This window comes from Bos grunniens, chromosome 26 (assembly GCF_055505025.1).
Source record: "Bos grunniens cultivar Pamir isolate PY7600 chromosome 26, Bosgru_T2T1.0, whole genome shotgun sequence".
Taxonomy (NCBI): Eukaryota; Metazoa; Chordata; class Mammalia; order Artiodactyla; family Bovidae; genus Bos; species Bos grunniens.
Window position 1 is genome coordinate 30187131 of NC_141190.1, and position 23086 is coordinate 30210216.

Sequence of the window (23086 nt, forward strand, 5' to 3'; positions counted from 1 at the left end):
GGAGCTTCAGCTTCAGCATCAGTCCTTCCAATGAATATTCAGGATTGATTTCCTTTAGGATTGACCGGTTTGATTTCCTTGCAGTCCAAGGGATTCTGAAGAAAGACTAGATGAGGTTTCTTCAGGCAAGGGAAAAGTCTGTAACCCACTCACAGGACAGGACCAGAAAACAGAGCAAGAAAGCATCAATTCAAGTCTGATAGTCCTCAGCCCAGGGTTTCAGGGAAGAGGAGGATGGGCCAGGGGCTGTGTCCTCAGGCCCTCAGAGCCAAAGCAGGACTTTGAAGAGATGGCAGTGCCTTGTGACAGGCACTCAGGTTTAAAAAAAAAAAAAAGACATTGCACTGACTTCTGGGGCAGAAGGTAAGAAAATGGTCCGGGCTGCTATAAACATACCATTTGTGGTGCAGTTGAGCCTGCCTGTACCAGCATCCAGAGAAGGCAATGGCACCCCACTCCAGTACTCTTGCCTGGAAAATCCCATGGACAGAGGAGCCTGGTAGGCTGCAGTCCATGGGGTTGCTAACAGTTGGACATGACTGAGCGACTTCACTTTCACTTTTTACTTTCATGCATTTGAAAAGGAAATGGCAACCCACTCCAGTGTTCTTGCCTGGAGAATCCCAGGGATGGGGGAGCCTGGCGGGCTGCCGTCTATGGGGTCGCACAGAGTTGGACACGACTGAAGTGACTTAGCAGCAGCAGCAGCATACCAGCATCCATTCAACATGCACCCTATGGAGAAACCTCAAAAGAAGAACTCATCTCCTCCCCGCCCCTGAAGGAGCCATGGAGGCAAACGGACAAACATGAAACTAAAAAAAGTAAGAAAATCCCAGTGTTCCCAGGTCTCAAAAAATAACTGTCTGGTGAGACGATGGTGTCTGTGATGGAATCTTCCATCAAGATCGATTCAAGGAGAACTTCCTTCCCTAAATGTGTGCAGTTACAGAGGCATCTGCATCTCCCCACCCCTACCATCATGGTCCAACCCATTAGCTCTAATTTTACCCACCTGGTCACTGTTAGGTTTTAACATAATTATTGCTAAATCAGCACAGATACAAAACACGTGAAAGAAATTTGAGGCTTAATAAACAATGACAAACACCCTGTAACCACAGCCCTGTGTTAATCCATTTCTTCTTCTCCAAAATGTTGCTGCAAAAGCTAATGACAATCTCATATATTTTCTACTGTGTGACTGGATCATTCATTTGACTACTAAAGAATTCATTTTCCTTTAAGGTAGAATAATTTTTCTGATGGTTATTTTGGGGTTCTCGAGTCCATCGAGCACCCCTTCATAATTTCCTTCGGTGTCCTGCACAGCTGCTGACAACACATTGGCTACCCTGCACTGACTCAGTTTAAGAAGGTGAAAAATTCAGGACGTGGATGATTGTTGACAGTTGCACAACAATGTGAATAGACTTAGTGCCACTGAAATGTACAGTAAAATATGCTTAAAACTGTTTAATAATATGACTTTTACTACAATTAAAAAAAAATTTTTTTTAAGTTTGTGGGGATACATGTCCCATATACTTGGTATAAATCTCATCCACGAGTTTTAGTGTGCTATCCCGGCTTCTCTGTGTTTTTAGGGAATGATTTGAAGAGATTCAAAACCTCTGACACAACAGCCATTACCTTGCCAGAATCTGAATTTTTGTTTTCAAATTCTGATCCTATGAGTTTCTCATTCTTTGTACTCCATCTGCTTTCAGGGACCAGCCACCACAGTACTGGCATTAAAATTACCAAGCACCCCTCCTGTCTTCTCCCAGCCCTCTGACTCCCCGCTTCTGTCTCTCCCTAGGAGCCAGCAGGGCTCAAGCTGAAAGGTGTCACCAAAGGCAGCCTGTGAGTCTTTGTGTCATTGTTGGTATAAATCCCCAGCTGCCAGGAAAAACCAAGGGCAAGCCCTCGCTCTCAGCTTGTGAGTACATGAATACCTGCTCCAACCTGACGATAAATGGTTGTTACTGCAGGGTGGCTAAATGCTGGCGCCGGCCTTTAGGCTGGATAGGTGCTGAGAGTGAGGATGGTGGGGCGGGCCCCCCTCACAGCATAAGCAACACAGATTTTTTTTTTTTTTTTTGGCTGAACCGGGTCTTCATCGTGATGCTCAGGCTTCTCACTGCGGTGGCTTCCTTTGTTGCAGGGCACAGACTCTAGGGCACATGAGATCAATAGTTGTGCAGGAGCTTAGTTCCTCCACGGCATGTGGGATCTTTCTGGACCAGGGATCAAACCCATGTCCCTGGCACTGGCGGGCAGATGCCTAACCACTGGGCCGCCAGGGAAGCCCCCCAGATGGATTTTTAACCAGAGGGTGAGCAAGCTTTCAAAAGGCAGCCTCTGGGCTATTCACAGCAGAGGCCCCGTATCATAGCCATTTTTGAATCCCATCTTGTACCTAAAACTTCAAGAGACAGTAAAGGAAACAAGACAAAGACTTCACAGAAGAGCAGCTTCCCTGAAATTCTTCCACAAATTTAGCACAATGCCTGCTTTTGCAACCAAACTTTTGTTTATCATTTAAAGTGAAGAACAGTGATTCATTTGATCCTCATTTTTAACTCCCCATCGTCTCCTCTGAGCTCTTGCACATCACAGTTTTATTTTGGTCCTCGGTCTTTTTGGGGCCATCTTGCCTAGTTTATGTCTCTTGAACTTCATGCCAAGACACGCAGGTCCGGGCAGGAAGCTCTTGGCACCAGGGAATTTTTGTTTCTTGGGCTTGAGCCAATTAAATCAAACTCTGCTCTGAGGCTGCCTTGGGAAGTGACAGGCTTAACAGCCTGGTGAACGAACAGTGGAGTTGCCGTCACAGTTGAGTTACAGTCTGTTTAAACTCCAAAACAGCTGCAGTTCACAGCTCCCATTTCCTGAGAAAGGGTAAGTTTCACATGTCACAGAGGAGAAGATGGTCTGGGTGCTCAAGGGGGTAGGGGTGTGGCTCCAACTTTCAGGTGGATGAGAGGGTGATTAGTAAGTTCTATCATCAGAGGGAAAACGCCTGTTTTAAGTCTAATCTTACGGAACATATTATAAATATGAGCAAGAGTGAACCAAAGGCATTCAAGGATTGATCTCTGGCTGATCAAAATATATCCTGTCACTGTGTGGCACTGCTTCTGTGTTTTCCTAGCTTTGTTACAAATATAGCCCGAGAACTGGCTGTCTATCTTGCTTCCTCCCACACAGCAAATTGGAATCAATGATCCTTGAGAGGAAAGAAGGCAGGAGGGGTGGTGTAAATGTTGACAAGTCCATTCGTAGGTATTCTGGCAATTTAGGTTCACCCTCTCAGTCAAGTTTGCTTTGCTGCCACCCTGGTTCAATACAGATTGAAGTGAATGTGTTAGTTGCTCAGTCGTGTCCAACTCTTTGTGACCCCACGAACTGTAGCCCACCAGGCTCCTCTGTCCATGGAATCTTCAGGCAAGAGTACAGGAGTGGGTAGCCATTCCCTTCTCCAGGGGATCTTCCCAACCCAGGGATGGAACCTGGGTCTCCTGCATTGCAGGCAGATTCTTTACCATCTGAGCCACCAGGGAAGCCCTAGTAAATACAGATTAGTTCGTTTTCTGCTCCCCAGCTGGAGAAAGTAATGGGCACTGGCCCGTGCCAGCCATGCTTTGGTGAAAAGCCAACATATGCTTCTACTTACCTCTCACAAATCAAAGATGATTTGATTTACCGCCCAAATCAAAGATGTAATTTAAGATTCAATGAGACTGGTTTTAAAAAGATACAGCCATGCAACAGAATAGTCTACAGTCATTAAAAACAACTGGATCTATGTGTACCAATATGGAAAAATAACTTGGATATATTGCCAAGTTAAAAAAGGAAATTGCATATGTATAGAATGGCCCGATGTCTGTACATGATGTGCATGTGTGCAAAAATATTCTTTTATCTGTGTACACACATTCTACATACTACTGAATACTAAATACAAAGAAAGAAACTGGCAAAAAATATGCTGCAAATAGTGGTTATACGTACAGGGTATGTCTTGGGTTCCTAAAGAAGCAGACCCAAAGACAAGGATTTGCATGGAAATGGCCTCTTGGGAGATGACTCCAGGAAACACTGGGGGGAGAAAAGGAAAATGAGTCCCAGGAGGGAAGGAAGAAAATAAAGGGTGCGTCATTGAACAAGATCCCACGTCAGCAAGAAGGGCTCAGTCCCACTGAGAAACCCCAGTAGACAGCGTAGACCACACCTCAGACATCCCGGCTAAGGGCTGAGGGGTTCATTTTCCCAACCCAGTCCTCACAGTCTGAGGCCTCAGAATCATAAGCTGGGCCAGCCCTTGAGGCTGCCCAACGTGTGCAAGTCCAGGGAAGGCCCAAGGACAGGAAGTCGCAGGCACCAGCCAAAGACCACTTCCTACAAACAGTGAGACAATGGGACTTCCAAACTGTCCACTGTAGACTGGATCACAGAAGGCTGTCACTGTAGACATGGTTTTTTGGTGTTTTTTTTTTTTTTTTTGGTATATCAATGACATTTTAAAACCAGAGGCAAGGAAGGAAAATAAAAATACTCAACAAAAACATTGGGCTTTTAGAGAAAAGAAAAAGAAGCTGAAAATTAAGTCAGAAGAGATAGAGGGAGGCCAGGGATGTCTCCCCAAAAGGCACCCCCGCCCCCGACCTAGAACATGTGCCCTAAAGAGGAGCCTACCCCACACACAGTAGAGTATACGGTGCCAGGAGGACAGAAACAGCGGAGACGAAGCCCATTCTGACATTTTAATCTCAGGTCATAAATACAGTCTCGTGCGCATGAAGGGGATCATGAATGAGGGACTAGCACCGGGAACGTGGCCGTCGCAGAGCCCTGCCTGTTTCACCAGCGCCGGCCGGAGGGCGCCCACCCGATCGAGCGCTCGGCTTATAGGTACCCTCCTTCTGGGACAGCAACTTATTCTTGGCTCATTCAATTAAAAAAAAAATCATAAAAGATTGAGTGTCTGCAAGAAAATATCAAAGAGGATAAGAACATTCTCATTTCTTCTCAGAGTCTAAAAGTAAAAAGGGGCAGTAAGGAAGAAGGAGGGGACATGGGGGAGATGTCAGGGGTGTGCCGGGCTTCTTCCTTTCCCCAGAGCATTTTTGTTTGGTTTTTTGTTTTTTATAAAAACCAAGGAGGTATTAAGGCTGTTTGGAGATGGGCTGCGTCTCTCTGATGAGCCACTCGAGGGCTTCCTGGCGGCCCTGCTTTTGCAGCTCCTTCCCGATCACGTCCCTGCAGGTCAGGTGGTAGCTGTTGAGCCAGTCACACTGCAAGAGGGAGGGAAGACAGACGCGTTTTCACCATCACACCTGCACCAAAGCCTGCCCATCGAGCAGCGGGGCCCCACGTGCAGAGCTCACAGGTTGAGAGTAAAGGAGCACAGGACCCTCTCTCCCTGCCCAGGGACAGCGATTTCCTTGTGTTCTGCCTCCCTGGAAACAGACAGGGTGAGCCACAGGGCTGATGGTGAAAACGTTCCCAGAACTGTCTGCCGCACACGGGCTTCAGTGACTCTGGGGGAACGGTGAAAGCCTGATGGCAGGCTGTGGCTCTGGGCTCCCCTGAGTGCAGGGAGACTTGCAACCAGAGTTCCCTTCAATAGCCCCCCTGCCTGGAAGCCACGATGAGAGAGAGAGGGGCAGGGCTTCTCGTGGCTCCTGCACCCACCCTTACTGCCTCAACCGCTGTGAAGACACATGTGAGGCTGTCCTACCGAGGCACTGAATTTCCTATTCTGTATCCACCTACAAAGCTGAATAAAGGAGGATCAGCTAGGTCCATGACAGTCTCGCCAGTGTGGCCATCCAGATGCACCCAAAGCCTCTGGTGGTCAAGGGCTGTGCTGCAGAGTGGGGTGGGGAGTAAGCTTGACTTTCAGACGCTCAACTGAATAGGACCACCACACCAGGAGATAAAAAAGGAGGCAAAAAGGAAGGACTTGGGGGATGTGTGTGGAGCGGGGGGCGGTGTTGACATGCTGGACCTGATGACAGAGGCTGTGCATGTGTAAAAGGTTAGATCTCCTCCTCATGAGGAGGGAGGGAGGCTGAAGTATGGAAGAAAGCAAGTTCTACCTAGAGCAGAACCCACTCTCTACTGTCCATGAAGGGGGCCTGCCCACTTCACATTAGACAGATGGCATGATGCTGCCAATGGCTTTGACCCAATTGGGACTCCAATTCCCACTGATAAGAGTTACTAGTCTGTCTGGGAGGTGGGGTCCTTGGGGGGGGGGGGTGCGGTACCAAAAACAAGCAAGCTGCTACATGTCACCAGCAAGGCCAGGCAGGGGTGTAAGGCAGCTCAACAGTGCAAGAGACAGGAGCAATGAGGGGCCACAGAGAAACTCCCAAGACCCTTTTGGTTGGGGGAAAAGGGGGCCCCCATCAGAAGCCAAAGCATCACCACAAAGGCCCTGGCAGCCTGCAGCACCCACTCGTGTCCAAAGTCCTCTGCTGCCACCTGGTGACAGATGGATGGGAATGCAGATGCAACCCCAAAACTGCTAAGACTGTGAGGCAGTAAAGGGCAAGGACTGGGAGTTTCAAAGCCCAGTGGGCAGTATCTTGTTGTGGGGTATCTCTATGCCTAAAGACAGAATGAAGTCCCAGATTTATTGAGTGGTATATGGGAAATGAACCCTTTTGCTACAAGAGATAATAAATGTACTCTGCTTGGTTATATTAAATACTGTCCTCTACTTGTTATTTGTGGAAACTTGCTAATGATTCCAAGGTAAGAAGATATTCCCTGTCCTACAAAAACTGACTGACTAAAAGAATAGTTCAGTGATTTGAGTCCATAAGATATAGTCATGAACACTGGACCAGACAGAGTGTACTAGTCTTTGCCAATGTCATGGGGGAATCACAGGGTAACAAAACTCTCCCTCAAGGAAAAACTGGCCTCGCTTAACTTTCCTCATGCGCTGTTTCCCTGGATAAAATGGAAAGTCACATGGGAGAAATGTCTCCTGACCGGTACAACTCACATGGACAGCAAGGCCTCTCCGACCCGGGATTACTTGGCAGACGACACAGCCTTCAGCATCCAAGAGTGCAAAGCAGCTTCTTAGTGGAGACTCTTTTGCTAAGACCCTGGAAGCTGCATTTGGGGGCCATGAGAAGAGACTGGTTCCTTGGGGCTGAGGGTTGTAAGCAGGGAGGCTCCCATGCTCACTTCTGCGTTCTCATCCGCTCCCACCTAGGCTACCCCTGCGGGGACCAGGGAAGAGCCCCAGGACCACAGGAGAGAGTCTTCCTGCTGAACAGACACACCTGGTGCTGCTTCCTGTTCCATATCCATCTCTGACCTGAATGAATAAAGCAGCCTCAGGAGCCTGTGTCGGTCCTGTGAGCAGGAAAGTTTGGCTGAACTAAGGGCACTGAAGGTCAAGAAGAAGTGCCCACACACAGAGGGCATCAGACTGAGAAGTGGATGACCTTCCTGTCAGCCATCTGTGAACTGGATGAGGCAGAAGAAGGGGCCTCTGGTGGACAGAACCCCATCCCACAGGCCTGTAGCAGGGGCTCCTCAGCCCGCAGAGGCACCTTCCTCTGGTGCCAAGAACAAGACCCACGTGGGCTCCACTGAGAATACAGTCCCATCTCACAGCCCCTGGGATGAGGCCAGCAGCTGCCCCTGGTAACAACCACCTCTTATTCCCACCACGCTGGCCTGCCTTTGGCTCCTGCTTGGCTGCTTTTTGCTGGGCTTCCAGCCACCTGCTTTGCTCTGGAATTGGTATCCTTTTGGCTTCTATCTTCCTGGCTCAAGCCTGATCACTTCACAGCAGATAGCTGGAGTGATGGTGTTTCTACCATTTTTGACCCTCATCCCTACTCTGACCTTGATCGCCTGCCTGACCCTTCCAGTCTGCCTACAGAATTCTGGATCTGAGCCTGGGGACCCACCCGAGGGTCTGAAGGGGTTTCAAGACCTATCACCCTCTGAGCTTGACAGGTGAGCACGGCCATGCTTCTGCTTTGTGAAGGGTTTCAGAGCCCAGAGCAACCACCCACCTCCTCGTCTGTGTGAAAACCACGCATATGATCATAGACTGTGCTTCTCAGTTCCTTAGTGTTTCAAGCAACACGAGGAAACAATCTGGTGTGTGCAACAGCCAACAGTCCCCCTGCCCACCTGGCTTTTTGTGGGAAGACACATGGTCCATGTTTGCTAAACATGCCTCCCAGCAGTTATGGCACCTGCCCTCCCGAGAGGCAAGAGCACACTGTTCATTCCCACCTATGAACACTACAGCCTCCAAGGGGGGGCAAACGGCTGCTACCTACCTCGAAAGCCAACAACTACAGGAAAAGCACCTACAGTCCTTGGGGAACCTAGGATGTTCCAACTCAACCGGCCTAGACTCTGACTTCAAAGTAAGGATGGAGGGGAGGACACAGGGCAGAGAGGACTTAAAAGTGAGGATGGACGGGAGGACTCAGGGCGGTTCTCCACCCCCGACCCCACACACACACTTCTGCCCCCTGCCCCAGGAGTCCCTTGTTACCTCTTTGTCTGTTAGAGAATCCACATCTATCATTTTGGTCTGTATTGGAACCAAAGTCAGAGGTTCAAAGGTCAGGCTTCCCCGGTTGTTGAAGTTATACTATGGGAAAGGGAAGACAATAGGAGCGTTTATTCCTCTTCACCACGATGATCCACCCTGAGGTCACCCACCCAAGACATGACCACCCCTCAGCCAGGTGTAGCAAGAAATCAAGAGTGGTTAGCCGGTCACCATTTCTAACAGATGAAGGAGACAAGACGCAGGGCCACTTTCCAAGAGCTGCTCCGCTGTGCAGACCACAGCCTGCGCCTTCAGGAAAGGCCAGACTGAGTGCTGAGGACCTGGTCAGCAGGTGCACAAGGCTCCTGTCTGCTGTGATGGGAGAAGGCATCGGGGTGGGGGGTGGGGGCGGGGCATCTAGAAGCAGGCGCATCTCTGGTTTGCTTCTCAAGCCTCTGCTAAGCCGTAAGGCCCCAGTAGATCTTTTTTTTTTTTTTTAACATCAAGTACGCGGCCTGCCTTGCCCCAGCCAGGCCCCTCAGGTGACGTTAAGAGGTCCGTCCAGTGCACGAGGCATGGAACAGCAGGGCACATGGGCCATGCTGGGTCTCCCTTCCTGGCAGGGCCTGTGGGATGGGGAGAGGCGAGGCTGCGCCAGAGATGCCAGTGTGCAGGCAGAGAGCAGACCCCGGTGGCCAGCCTCCCTGCAGGCCTAGGAAGTCACTTCCCTCCAACTGTGGAGGAGGAGCAAACAGGTCTTGGAGGTAAAGCCCAGCACCTAAAACCTGCCTCCTCTTGGTACTGTGATGGGGAGATGGCACCACACCTGTCTTATCGCCTATCTGTGGTACCTGACCCAGCGGCTAGCTCAGGCTTCCTCAGTTTTACCTGGTAACAACCATCTGGGGCATTTGTTGAAAATAGTTCCCAGGTCCCAGTCATGGAGGTTCAGTTTCAACATCTGGAGGAAGCTTTTAAACAAGCACCCTCCACCCTCGCTCCCCCGACGCCCACACACACACACAGTGAAGGTTTCATGATGAGACCGTGCCTCCAGTAAACTCAGAGCCCCACGTTACATGAAGCAGGGGCCTGCCTGAGGCTCCCTGAGGTCCCGTTCAGGGTCCCTGTTCAGGGTCCCCGTTTACTCAGGATTTTCTTTCTAGCTTTGCAGAAGAGAACGAATTCCAGGAAAGACCCCAATACCAAGGGAAGGAAACTCCATTTTGGCCCTAGAATGGCATGCTCTTGGTTTGAAGGACAAAAGCCTTCATCTTCCCCCATGAAGGAATAAGGGAATTTTTAAAACAAAATAAATACATCATTACTCACCTTGGTCTTAACAGGCACCACCAGGACAACATTCTCAATGCGAATTCCAAAAGCCCCATCTTCATAATACCCTGGCTCTAAAACAAACCAAACCCCTGAATGAGGAGCAGCCCGTGATGAAGACATGCAGAGAAGCTCTCACTGCTGGGCAGACCACACTTCGAAGGAGAACAGAGGAAGGGCCACTCAATCCAGTGCAAGAGCCCAGATACACCCCTTTCCATGGGGCATTTTTATCTAGAAGTCCAGAGACAGAAAGGCTTGGAATTCCTGAGAACTGGCTGCAGGGCAGGGAGTAAAATAACAGAACATCGGCCAAAGTATGGGGCAGAGCCGTAAGACACAATGATGCAGGTGTTAAAAGACATTCACCAAGATTTGGTAACAATATAGGGACATATTAGGTAAGAAAGCAGAATACAGACCATACGTCCAGTGTAATTTCAATGATACTAAAAAAGGTATGCAGATATATAAAGAAACAAGAAGTTAACATATACAAATGTTAAGTCATGTTTCCCCTGAATTACAAATTGGATTACAAATAATTTTCATTTTCTTCTTTATATCATTCCACAGTCTCACATTTTCTAAAATGAATATTTATTACTTTTATAATTAGCAAATGTGGTTGTTGTCTAATTCAAAGTGACGGGAAGTCAAAGTGTTAGTCGCTCAGTTGGGTCTGACTCTTTGTGACCCCGTGGACTGTAGCCCACCAGACTCCTCTGTTCATGGAATTCTCCAAGCAAGAATCCTGGAGAGGGTTGCTATTCCCTTTTCCAGGGCATCTTCCCGACTGCATTGCAGGCAGATTCTTTACCATATCAACCACGAGGGAAGCCCAAAGTGATGGAAGGGGAAATTTTTTCCACTTTATAATAAAAAATAAGAAACAACACAGAGCTTTCAAAAAGGCAGAGGATCCACGCGCAGCCTCTAGGTGAGGGACACCTACCATCAGTGACGATCATGCCGGCCTCCAAGGGCTCATCAGAGAATGTTTTATAACTAATGCCACATGGACCCTCATGAACATTCAGAAAAGACCCAACACCATGCCCCGTTCCATGCAGGTAATCCAGGCCAGAATCCCATAACGCTGAGCGGGCAAAGGAGTCAAGGAGGTGGCCTGAAAGACACATAAAGGACCACTTGGTGATATCTGTACAGCACTTTCCAACTTGCAAAGCACTTCAGAGATTAGATTTGTTAGGTTTGGCTCCGGAAGATGAAACAGAAACCAGAGGGTAAAAGTTACTGGAGGATTCAGGTTTCAGTCCAGCACAAAGAAGAACTTTCTGACAACCAGAGTTCCTGAGCAGGACGGCTCCCCCACCAGTTGGAGCTCACTCTACAGCTGGAGGATGCTGGTCAGGGACGTTGCCAGCAGCAGGTAAAGGCTGCAGTAGATGGCATGAACGTTCCCTTCCCAGTGCTGGAACCCTACAGTTCTGGAACTGCAAAATGAGATCCTAACCAGATTGCAAGCATGAAGAAAGTGGTACCAGGGAGATGAGTGCCCGGGCAATCTAAGCAGATTCAAGGACCGGGTCTTATCAACTTCCCATGCAATGGCCCACCCACCAGTCCTCAGGCAACAAGGTCTAGTTCTCAAGTCAGGCTCCCAGTAAAATAAAATCCCAACCCGAGTCCTAAAAGGAGCACTGGCCCAACACCCGGGGCAGACAGGAGGCTGCACCAGCTTCCCTGGGGGCCTTCATGCCTTGCTGCCCTCTCCTGAGAGCCACCCCCCCGAGGTCACCCAACACAAGTGGTCAGGAGGGAGGTACAGCTGACCCTGGGCCCGATCCTAAGTCTGGCTCCCTGGAGGTCCTCTCCGCTCAGTCCAGCAGCAACGCCACTTGCCCAGGCTGGGCCTGCAGTAGTCTGCAGGCTGTTATGGCAAGGGGAGGACATGTGTTTTCACCCAAATTTAGACATGCTCGATGCCTGAACAAGAAGAAGCCTGCCATGTGACACAAGGCACCACCTACCTTTGGTTCCAGTCGGGAAAACCGCTGCGCTCACAGCTATGTGGCCCTTGAGGACGTATGTGAAGCATTCCTGCCAAAGAAAACCCAGGGGCATGTTCAAGATGGGCATAGATGCTTTCATCCTGCAGTTTTCAGGTAGTTCTGAAAACCTTGCCTCTTACGGTTTTATAGCAATCAGTTCAGTTCAGTGGCTCAGTCGTGTCCGACTCTGCAACCCCATGAACCGCAGCACGCCAGGCTTCCCTGTCCATCACCAACTCCCAGAGTCCACCCAAACCCATGTCCATTGAGTCAGTGACACCGTCCAGCCATCTCTGTCGTCCCCTTCTCCTCCTGCCCTCAATCTTTCCCAGCATCAGGGTCTTTTCAAATGAGTCAGGTCTTCGCATCAGGTGGCCAAAGTATTGGAGTTTCAGCTTCAACATCAGTCCTACCAATGAACTCCCAGGACTGATCTCCTTTAGGATGGACTGGTTTGATCTCCTTGCAGTCCAAGGGACTCTCAAGAGTCTTCTCCAACACCACAGTTCAAAAGCATCAATTCTTTGGCACTCAGCTTTCTTTATAGTCCAACTCACACATCCATACATGACCACTGGAAAGACCATAGCCTTGACTAGACAGACCTATGTTGGCAAAGTAATGTCTCTGCTTTTTAATATGTTGTCTAGGTTGGTCATAACTTTCCTTCCAAGGAGTAAGCATCTTTTAATTTCATGGCTGCAATCACCATCTGCAGTGATTTTGGAGCCCAAAAAAATAAAGTCAGCCACTGTTTCCACTGTTTATAGCAATACCACAGAGAAAATCAGAGGAACAGGAAAAAAAATGGTGGGAAAAAAACTTGGCCTTGGGACCAATTTTCTAGAAAATCTTGAAATTCAATGTAGTAAAAGAGAACTGTCCAAGAGACGATCCCACTAGTCTTTCCTTTGAAATGAACTCTCTGCCATCAGAGCCTCACAAAGACTGAGAAAAAGTAGTAAGAAGTCCTGATGACACTACCTAACACTATCAAGCTACTCCTCGGTGCCAGGCACAATATTAAGCACTACATGTCTAACCCCACACTTCAGGACAGAGGCACTCCTGCCATCCTCACTTCACAGGGGGATGAAGTAATCAACATGCCAGGTCACACAGTTCATAAGTGGCAGCATCTGGCCTTGGAGCCAGGTGGTCTTGCTGCTACTCTGTGCACCTCGCCACTACCTATACTCAGCGTTTAGTCCTGACCGCCCAGACAAGAAAAGTACTGTTTGGATGGGTGGTGGCTTGCCAGTAAGGTGCAAAATCAGCACTAAACTGCACACTGTCCAATCTGGTCCAGACTGAACACAGCACAGGAATCCCTGGTAATACACACACCAAAGGGGTGTGTGTGTTAGTCACTCAGTCGTGTCTGACTCTTTACGACTCCATAGCTCCTCTGTCCATGGAATTTTCCAAGCAAGAATGCTGGAGTGAGTAGCCATTCCGTCCTCCAAAGGATGTTCCTGACCTAGGGATCGAACCTAGGTCTCCTGCACTGCAGGCTGATTCTTTACCATCTAAGCCACCAAGGAAACCCCAAACTAAAGGTATCTGGACCCAAGGTCAAATTCATCCAAGGTGCTGGTGCCAACTAATGAAAGACACGAGGGACCAGCACTAGGAAATCTGCCCTGCTGCATCCCACAGAGCCCTCCTCCCTGGACAAGCTTCCTGAAGCAGCTCCCAGGGAAAAGAGAGAGACTCAGATTCAACCAGTATTTGCCAAGCAGTGGCTAAGATCCAGGAGCCAGCTGGGCTCACAGAACCTTCCCAGCCAGCCTTGGAGGTGAGTACTCTGCCCCCATTTTTATGATGGTCTAAGTGTCAAGGATCAAGGTCATGGAGCCTGTGAACAGCAGAGGTCTGAAGCCCAGTGTCTAGACTCCCAGCATACATCTCTCTACCTTATAGCTATATGCTGGAAAGCCCAGACACTGAGCAATGCATGTCATTTCAGAGGGTTCCTAGAGAGCTGAGCCTATAAATAGGAACACTGAAATTGAAAAAAGAAGGGGGGTAGCTTTGAGAATCAAATCTAGACACGTTCATTAAAAAAAAAAAAAAATTCACTACCCTGCTCCCTTCCCCAAAGAAGGCCAAAGTTGTTTAAACTTGAATCTGAGCCTGACCTTAGCAGACAGAATGCTCTTAAAGTCTCTCCAATAATCAATTAAGCGGATGTCATAAAGCAGATAAGCCTGACTCCACAGTAATGAGCTATTTTACTGTCCCACGTGTAACTTGTACTTATTTATACAATCCCTTTTCACGAGAGGGGACGGTCAGAGAAAGTAGCGGGCCTCTCGAGCGTTCTCTTACCTTCTCGTAAGCCGTAGGAGTTCCAAAATGCATGGTGCGGGTGACGTCTGTGGTTCCATCCCTGCCCAAAAGAAAGGACAAGCTACAGTGTTCACTCCAGAGAAGCTCTTCCTCAAATAAGAGACAGGTGAAGATGTGGAGAAAAGTGAACCCTCATGCGCTGACTGGTGGACGTGTAAATAGTACAGCCACTTAGGAAAACAGTTTGCTGGTTCATAAAAGGTTTCTTAAACATGGAGTGACCTTATGACCCAGCACTTCTACTCCCCCGAGTAAACCCCCGAGAGAACGAGAACATCCACAAAAACAGGCGTACACTCATGTTCATGGCAGCAGTGCTCTTTACATCCCAAACATGGAAACAACCCAAGTGTTCAACCACTGATGAGTAAACAAGACGCACTATATACATGCAGTGAAACAGCTGCCGCTGCCGCTAAGTCACTTCAGTCGTGTCCAACTCTGTGCGACCCCACAGACAGCAGCCCACCAGGCTCCCCTATCCCTGGGATTCTCCAGGCAAGAATACTGGAGTGGGTTGCCATTTCCTTCTCCAGTGCATGAAAGTGAAAAGTGACAGTGACGTCGCTTAGTCGTATCTGACTCTTAGCGACCCCATGGACTGCAGCCTACCAGGCTCCTCCATCCATGGGATTTTCCAGGCAAGAGTACTGGAGTGGGGTGCCATTGCCTTCTCCGAATGAAACAGCATTCAGCAATAAAAAGGAATGAAGCACTGATGCGTGCTAAGCATGGATGAACCTTGAAGGCATTATGCCAAGTGACAGAAGGCAGACACTGATGCCATATATTAATATTACATAATTCCATTTATATGAAATGTCCAGAACAGGCAAGTGCATACAGACTAAAGCACATTAGTGGTTCCCTGGCTAGGGGAAGATGGAAAGTGACTGCCAATGGGAATAGTGATTCTTTTTTGGGGGGTGATGAAAATAGTCTAAAATCGATGGTGGTGATAGTTGCACAACTCTATGAACAAACTAAAAATCACCAATTGTACACTTTAATAAGTGGAATTACATTTCAATAAAGTTACTATAAAAAATAAAATGAGACAGAGTGTGAAAGCAAGGATGGCCCAGTGCAGTGGGAGTGAACCCAGTCAGGCCTTGACACACACACACTCGAGTCTACAATGTGAGCGCTGTTTCATGGAGGACACCATTCCTGGGGTCATGAATGAAAGGGAAATGGACCTTCTGGCAAAAGAAGGTCAAACTCATTCCTCCTGTCAGGATGGCAAGCAGTTTACTAGAACCTAAAAATACCCAAATGCACCTTTTAGAACACCCCAATCCACCCCCAACAAAAAAACGATAACTTCTAGAACGCTGCTAAAATGTAGCAGTGACCCAAAGTTACACCATTACCCAAGTAATCTCAATACTCTATGCTCTGGGCTGTTATTAACACCAGCCCATACTTCCCAGGCTAGATTGTGGCTTCCACATACTTAGCTGAGCTCATTTAATAACAAGGTTCTCCACCAGGCCAAGTCCCAGCTGCAGTGGAAAATGGAGGATTAAAAGGCCTGGCTCATGCTCTCTCGATGCAGACAACACCTATTCCAGCTCCTCCTCGTGGGTTCCACCTCAAGACCCAATCAAATCGTGGGTTCTCTGGGGAACTATTCTAGCTAATGACTGTGAAAGCAGCAGGGCATGAAGAAAGAAGTTCAGAAACTCAGGGATGACCCTCATTTCTCATTCATCCTTTCAAAACTAAGCCCTCACTCCCCAAGGCCCTGAGGTCACTGCAAGTTGGGGAGCTGGCAGGTGGTTTATGGGCTGAGGCAGAAGACTTCCCAGTGGTTCTGAAAGCTTACTTTCAGTTATTTATTTAGTATTTAACAGCTTCCAGCCAAGGACTAAACATTTCTAACAAACAGTCTTTTGTGGGAACAGAATCACAACTGGGCTATTTCAACAAGGGGTGAGGAAAAGGACAAGACATGGGAACAATTCCATCAGTGACCGGCGCAGAATGAGATGACCCGCTGAGAAATCTCGGCTGGAGCCTGGCCTGTCCACCTACTCAACTGCCCTGACTTAGTGGAGTCAGGCTCTCCAGTCGCCCCGATTCACTTACTTGTATTGAGCACCCGAGTCAATGAGGTACACCTCATCCAGAGACAAGGTCCTATTCGTCTCAGGGACCGGCCTAAGAAAATTAATTACAAAGTAATTATTCCACAAATGTAAATGCTTCCTGAAGCCGGGAGGAGGGGATACGAGAGTTCTTTGTACTAGTCCAACAACTTATGTAAGCCTGAAATTATATCAAACCCAAGTTTCCCCAATGGTTAATTACTGCAAGTAATATTAACCATCTACTCAAGACTAGTCAACCTATCTCCCCAACTAGATAAGGAGCTCAAGAGAAGGAGGAATAACATATTTCTTTATATCTACCTCCATTTGAGACTAGAACAAAATAAGTGTTCATGAGATAACTGTAAAAACTACAAAAATAATCAACAGAAGCAAGAGGACCAAGCTGGAAAATGTGAAGAGAGCAGTCTGGAGTCATTTGTCTTTATTTGGCAAGGTGGGGGCGGGGGAGGATGGTTCAGTCCCCTGCCTCAAGCCTGCACTTCTCTCCCTCAGACCTAACCCCACCAGGAGCCTCCCCACTTGCTTCCTAGACCACCAGAGGGGCAGAAGGCGAGTGTCTCACTTTGGGAGAAAAACTAAAGGGACTTTTGCTGGGGGAAGGAGTAGATCATGATGCTGTTATACTAGAGCACTATTTTCAAATGAATGTGAGGTATTTTTTAAAGTAGTTTGATTCCTCCATATCTCCTTCCAGACAATACACTTCACTGGGAAAAGCTAGATGGGACATGAGCATTCCAAGTCTCTGCCCTGCAGTGCAGAGAGGGTCTCACAGAGGTTCTCCTTCATTTGCAGGCAGTAAGGGGGCCAGTAGGCTCTCGATCCCAATGACTAGAAAAGGCCACCAGATATGGGCCCAGCACCCTGCTTCTCAACAGGCTTCCAACAGCCACAATGAAAAAACACAAAGGGAAAGTGAGATCCTCCCCTCTTGGACTGAAATTTTTTTTTTAAGTTCTAGGGTCATATCCAGCCAGGAAATTCATCACCTGTGCTAAATATAAGACAAGAACTCAAGTACTTTTGATAGTTTAATGTTGGAACAGAAGCATTAATATGAGAGAACCGTACAGCCACACCCGTGACTAACTCCCACACAGCAGCTTCAAAATTTGTCCCAAGACTAAAAACTCTAAAAGCGATTAGTAAAAAGGGTGGAGGGGGGACTTGTGCCCAAGTACAGCACAGTGAGACAGCCAGAGTGCTCCATCACGATGCACGTCACAGATGGGAAGCAAAGAACTCAAGATACCCCACACGAGGCAAAACCATGTGAGCCAGGCGAAGCTGAAGCTGGAGCCCATGCAAGAAGCCTAGATCCATTTCCCACCACCTCCACAGGTGGGTCTAGCTCTCCCAAATTCATCATTGCCCTCCTGGTCTCACAGTGGAAGGAAGCTTGGCTCTGTGGGTCCACAGGCTCATGTGGTACAAATAAATCCCCAAAGGCTGGGGAGGAAAGAGACGGTACAGATTATCTCCTTAAACACAACAGGGTGCTCCACAACCTAATGGTAAGTTTGTTTGGTATGGAGGTCATGGAGCTCACAAGATGTTTGGACTAGTGTGTCAAGAAGGCTGCCACTGTCAGAAAAGAAAAACACTAAAACTTCTAACTGTTAAGATTCGGGGATTATGACAACAGACACTGCAGTCTCAGAAGGAAAGAGGGATGACCCATTTGACTACATCATGGACAATGTCGATGGGCAACATCGGTGCCAGAGAGTCGCTCCCAAAAGGCAGAGGCTTCGGACTGAGAGACAAGAAGACCTCAAAGATCTTATTTCACACAGAAGAACAATCTCAACAGACACATGGAGGTGGGCGCAGGGGCCTTTGATAAAACAATATCTCTCCCCTGCTCAGGCTCCTGTGCAGAAGCAGCAGCAAAGCCAGGCAGCGTGCTCCTCCGCATGCCTTACGCGTAGTGAATGATGGCGCCATTGGGTCCCGTACTGGAAATGGTTGGGAAGCTCAGGTCCACAAAGTCGGCCTGCTGCCTGGAACAGAAAGACACACACAGAGCAGAGCGGCCTAAAGGTTCTTACTGTGCCAGGAATCAGGGCCTCGCCCAGCTTCCCTGAATGTGCCAAGGACAGGAGCACAAGACTCACAGGGCCCCCACAGTGATCCTTACCTGCGGAATTCCTCAGCTTTGTTGGCAGCTGAGATCTCTGTCACACCACCTTTGGGCACCTACGAGAAAGTTGCTTATAAATGACTGGGGCGTGATAAATTCACGGGTCTCCCACATACTATGAAAAGTGTTAGTCACTCGGTCGTGTCTGACTCTTTGCGACCCCACAGACTTAGGCTGCTAGGCTCCTCTGTTATAGGGAGTACATTAAAAGCTTACTTTTTCCTCAATCTCCACATTCCAACTGTCCAACCTACAAGACACAGCGTATGTCTCATCTTCAACAAGGAGGGAATTCCCAAAGGCTCTTAACCAAAGCTATGTAAAAGTAAAAGGACTTCTATCCATTGAATTTTTCCCCAACTGTTTCCCTCAGTTTTATATCCTAAAACTTCCCCAAATTTAATACACCTAAATTTAAAACTTCAAAAGCATTCCCACCTACAATATCCTAAGAAAAAGATCCTAAATAAAGATAAATGCAAAGATATTATTACAAGGTGCTTGGTAATTACAAAAAAAAAAAAAATTCAAAAAACACTCTTAACATTTGAAAATAGGAGGAATGGGTAAATAAAGCAGCCTAGCCACTAAACACAGTCTCCATTTTGATTATTTATTTAAAATCTCAAAGAAAATGGGAAATGCTCACACTATGATACTAAGTGAATAAAACAGAATACAGAGTGATAGCGATACAGTGAGAGACACGTGAAAATGACCCACGCTGAAAAAAAAAAAAAAAAATGACATACACAGATGAACAATTGCCAGACGGGAAAAACTTGTGGGAATCAAAGTATTTTCTTCTCCCAATGTAAGCTACTTTCAAAGAGTTGCTCATAAAGTATTTAAAGGGAATACGATACCGTTTAGTAAGAGCACAAAGAAATCACGTCCCTATCAGCTACAAGGAGTGAAAAGGCAAGAAACTAATGACCAAGAATCAATTTAATATAAAAAGCTTTATGGCTTAAAGTTCAGAATATACACAAAGACATTTTTTCTCTTGATACAAGCAGCTTGCCTGTAGTCATTTTTCCTTATAATGAAAGTCCACTTCATTACAAGACAATTTCTTAACCCAGAAAGGATCCATTCTATTAAGGAATTTCTTTTTTCATCTTTGTTACTATTTTCTACAGTTTTTAAAAACACACACAACAAATTTCCACAAAGAACTCTTAAAAGAGAGTACTAAAATTAGATCAAGATCTTAGACCTCATGGTCAACCAGAGTCACAGTTAGAATCACATGTAGATAATTTCTGAATAATCTATGTCCACGTGTTAAACAAAAACTAAGAACCAACCTCTTTTTCCAGCCAGTTAAAGAGTTCACATAAAGCAACGGCATCTTTAATCTGTGCAAATAAGAGAGACATTTTTTAAAGTTGTGACTGAAAATCAGATGGGCAGATCCAAGGCCCAGCCCTAACGCAGAGGACCACACACCACCAGCAGTCAGGGCTTTCCATGCAAGTGATTCCCATGACCCCTCCAGTATTTATTTCATTCTCTCATTAACTCTGGAAGGCTCAGAGACATTCCCACCTGCACCATGGTCAAAGCCACAAAGCAGGTAAGGGAGTCGGGCCTTCTGACCAGCACACACCCCTCTTCTGCACAGGCTGCTTTACTCACGTGAGCTCGCCTCATGCCTTCTGATTCAGCAGAATTCTTCACAGCTTTGGCGATGCAGATGGGGGTGTAAGGCATACAGCAGCGATGATCCTGGGGCGGGAGGCGGTACTGTGGGACTCACGCACCCCAGACCAAGATCACCCCTCCAGCCAGGACTCCTCACTTTAGACAGATCGCAGAGAGCTCCCACTCAGACCCTCCCTGCTGTCGCCTGGGGCCCAAAGACCTGCCCTTTTTGGGTGGTGACTCTGGGCTGGAGAAAGGGGCTTGAGCTCATCCAAAAAGATAAAGTACATCAAACAAGCTATTTCTCGTCTTTCCCCTCACCCCCTCAGCTCTCTGAGACAGCTGGCTGCCAGCCAGCAGCAAGATGCTGCTTTTCAAACCTCCGTGGTCATGGTCAGGGTTCATGAACAGATCAAAGCTTGACCGAAATAACCCCTTCCTGGCTGCACAAAGGAGGCCTTTCCCACTGTCTGGGGATGCATGTGACCCATGAGGTGGGGGGGGGCTCCTGTTCCTTCCCACCTCATGCTCAGGCATCAGCTACCATTAAAGTCAGGTCTTAAAGGGCTGGGGAAGAGCCTTCCCAACTGAGAACAAGTCAGAATCCAGCCCTGTGTTACAGGGAGCAGGGAGTAATTTTGTATCACCTTGCGCCTGCACGGAGCTTCCCTCTCTCCACACTGCTTGTTCTCTCTCTCTTGCATACCTGCCCCTCGTGAAACAAAGGCAGGCATGACCCCAGCGGAAGCAAAGCTCTGAGGAACTCCATCACACAGCGTGATAGTGACAGGGGTGCAATGGGAAAACCGGGCTAGAAGGCCAGGCCTGGACTCCTCCCAGCATGGCCCCTGCTTAGTGAAGGAGACAGGATATTGCTGGCTTTGCCAAAGGCCACTTGGCAGCCAGAGGCCCAGAGTAGGACAATCAAAAAGTCTCAACTAAGGCGGCATGGACTCCTGCCCCAGGCCTCAGTGAAAATGAGGGGGTACATGTCAGCTGCTTAGCACCACCCAGCAGGGGTTCGGTCAAGGGCATCACTATCACTATCACTTGACCTTTGATAAATCCCTGGGCCTCAGGTCTCCTTAACTATAAAATATGGTGGGGGACAGATACAGAGTAGTGTTTCCCAAACTTCAGACACTCTCACACCATCTGCACAGGGCTTACCTGGGTTGCCTACTCACTGGACCCTTATTTACTTAAGACTCTTCTTTAGATGATCTTTGAATCAACAGTCTATTGAAATCAACTCTCTCTTAAGAAATAATTTTTATAATACATGGTCTCATATGCTAATTGTGTTTTTTCAACTACACACTAAAATGCTTTTTTTAATTGAAGTATGCTGCTGCTGCTGCTGCTGCTGCTGCTGCTAAGTCACTTTAGTCGTGTCCAACTCTGTGCGACCCCACGGACGGCAGCCACCAGGCTCCCCTGTCCCTGGGATTCTCCAGGCAAGAACACTGGAGTGGGTTGCCATTTCCTTCTCCAATGCATGAAAGTGAAAAGTGAAAGTGAAGTGGCTCAGTCCTGTCTGACTCTTCGAGACCCCATGGACTGCTGCCTACCAGGCTCCTCTGCCCATGGGATTTTCCAGGCAAGAGTACTGGAGTGGGGTGCCATTGCCTTCTCCTACACAATATATTATATGTCTTAGATGTATAATAGAGTGATTCACAATTTTTAAAGGTTAAACTCCATTTAAAGTTATTATAAATATTGGTTAAATTCCCTGTGCTATATAATATATCCTTGTAGCTTCTTTTTTTATACATAGCAGTCTGTACCTCTGAATCTGGTACCCCAATCTTGCCCCACCTCCTTTCCCTCTCCACATTGGTAACCACTGGTCCATTCTTTAAATGTTAAAATGCTTTAAAAATAGATACATTTAAATAAACCTAAGTATGAATGTACACCACCTAAAATCATCTCTCATGCCACATCTTGGAAAACACGGGACTCACTGGGTTCCAAGAGCCCAAAGGGCTCATTGCAGGGATGACACCTCTGATATGACACCCAGTCCTGGGAACCTGCCTGAACAACCAACCTCTCTCTGCTTCAGAGAGAAGCCGCACGATGCCAGGACTTGGAAGGGCTTGGTAGCCAGAGTGGCAGGTTTTGATCGGCTCTGGGGCTACCAACCTTGGGGATGGCCTCGCTCACAGCATAGCTGGCCTTGTCACTGACCCACACCTTCTCCCTTGGGGAAAGGCTGGCACACAGGATCTTGAGCTCGCTCAGGATGGACTTGTACGGAAGCACCTGGATTCTGTACTCGGCTTCCAGGCCCAAGTCAAGCAGTAGGTGTTCCTTCACAATGGGGGCGTCTATGCGGTCACCATCAATGAAGAGCCTGCAGAGGGGCCAGAGGAGAGGTGAGAGGAAAGGTGGGCGCAGGAATCAGAGGACAAGAACACAGACCCACACTCAAGAGACAGGCTCCACCTTCCAGCATCCCAAATGAGCAGCTTCTCTTCCCTCCATGCCCTTCCCAAACCTGTGCTCCCTGCCCCGTGCCTGCTACCTTCCACCCTGTCCCCCAAGCCAGGACCTGGGCACTGTCCTCCTTGATGGCCCTCTTTCCCTCCTTCATGGAGATCTTTGAACTTACGTCCTAAGCACCCCTCAAACCTCTCCTGCTTTCACTGTAGCCTTGCCCACTTGCTGCCCAGGTCAGGGTTAGGGTTAACCACTACCAACTCCCATGGATCAGTGCCATGGCCTCCTAACTGGTCTCCCTGCCACTAGTCTTCCCTATCCACCCTATTTTCCAATCATCATAATCCACCCCATAATTTCACTCCAGTCATAAATTCTCTATGATTTACAAGCCTGACCATGTGGTTTCCTGTGGAAACTCACAGCATCCTCAGGGCAAGAGCCCAAGCTCCTAAACCTGACTCACAAGGCCTTGCTT

General features: G+C 48.0%; 1 protein-coding gene across 12 annotated transcripts in view; it reads right to left on the minus strand.

Annotated features, from left to right (window-relative positions):
- Positions 1 to 4758: 4758 nt before the first annotated feature.
- XPNPEP1 (X-prolyl aminopeptidase 1) overlaps positions 4759 to 23086 on the minus strand; it is a 51912-nt gene continuing 33584 nt past the window's right edge. For 8 of the 12 annotated variants that reach the window (XM_086377850.1, XM_086377846.1, XM_086377843.1 and 5 more), the window contains 12 exons: positions 22312 to 22522; positions 20155 to 20244; positions 19824 to 19874; positions 18511 to 18569; positions 18296 to 18373; positions 16345 to 16416; positions 14233 to 14293; positions 11881 to 11950; positions 10842 to 11015; positions 9884 to 9960; positions 8552 to 8650; positions 4759 to 5303 (listed from right to left, as the gene is read on the minus strand). In XM_086377850.1, coding sequence (XP_086233976.1) covers positions 5175 to 5303; positions 8552 to 8650; positions 9884 to 9960; positions 10842 to 11015; positions 11881 to 11950; positions 14233 to 14293; positions 16345 to 16416; positions 18296 to 18373; positions 18511 to 18569; positions 19824 to 19874; positions 20155 to 20244; positions 22312 to 22522 — 1171 coding nt within the window. In that variant the 3' untranslated portion in view covers positions 4759 to 5174. Of the gene's footprint in view, positions 5304 to 8551; positions 8651 to 9883; positions 10336 to 10841; positions 11016 to 11880; positions 11951 to 14232; positions 14294 to 16344; positions 16417 to 18295; positions 18374 to 18510; positions 18570 to 19823; positions 19875 to 20154; positions 20245 to 22311; positions 22523 to 23086 lie in introns of all 12 variants that reach the window. The other 4 variants (XR_015155367.1, XR_015155366.1, XR_015155365.1 and 1 more) reach the window with 1 other exon arrangement.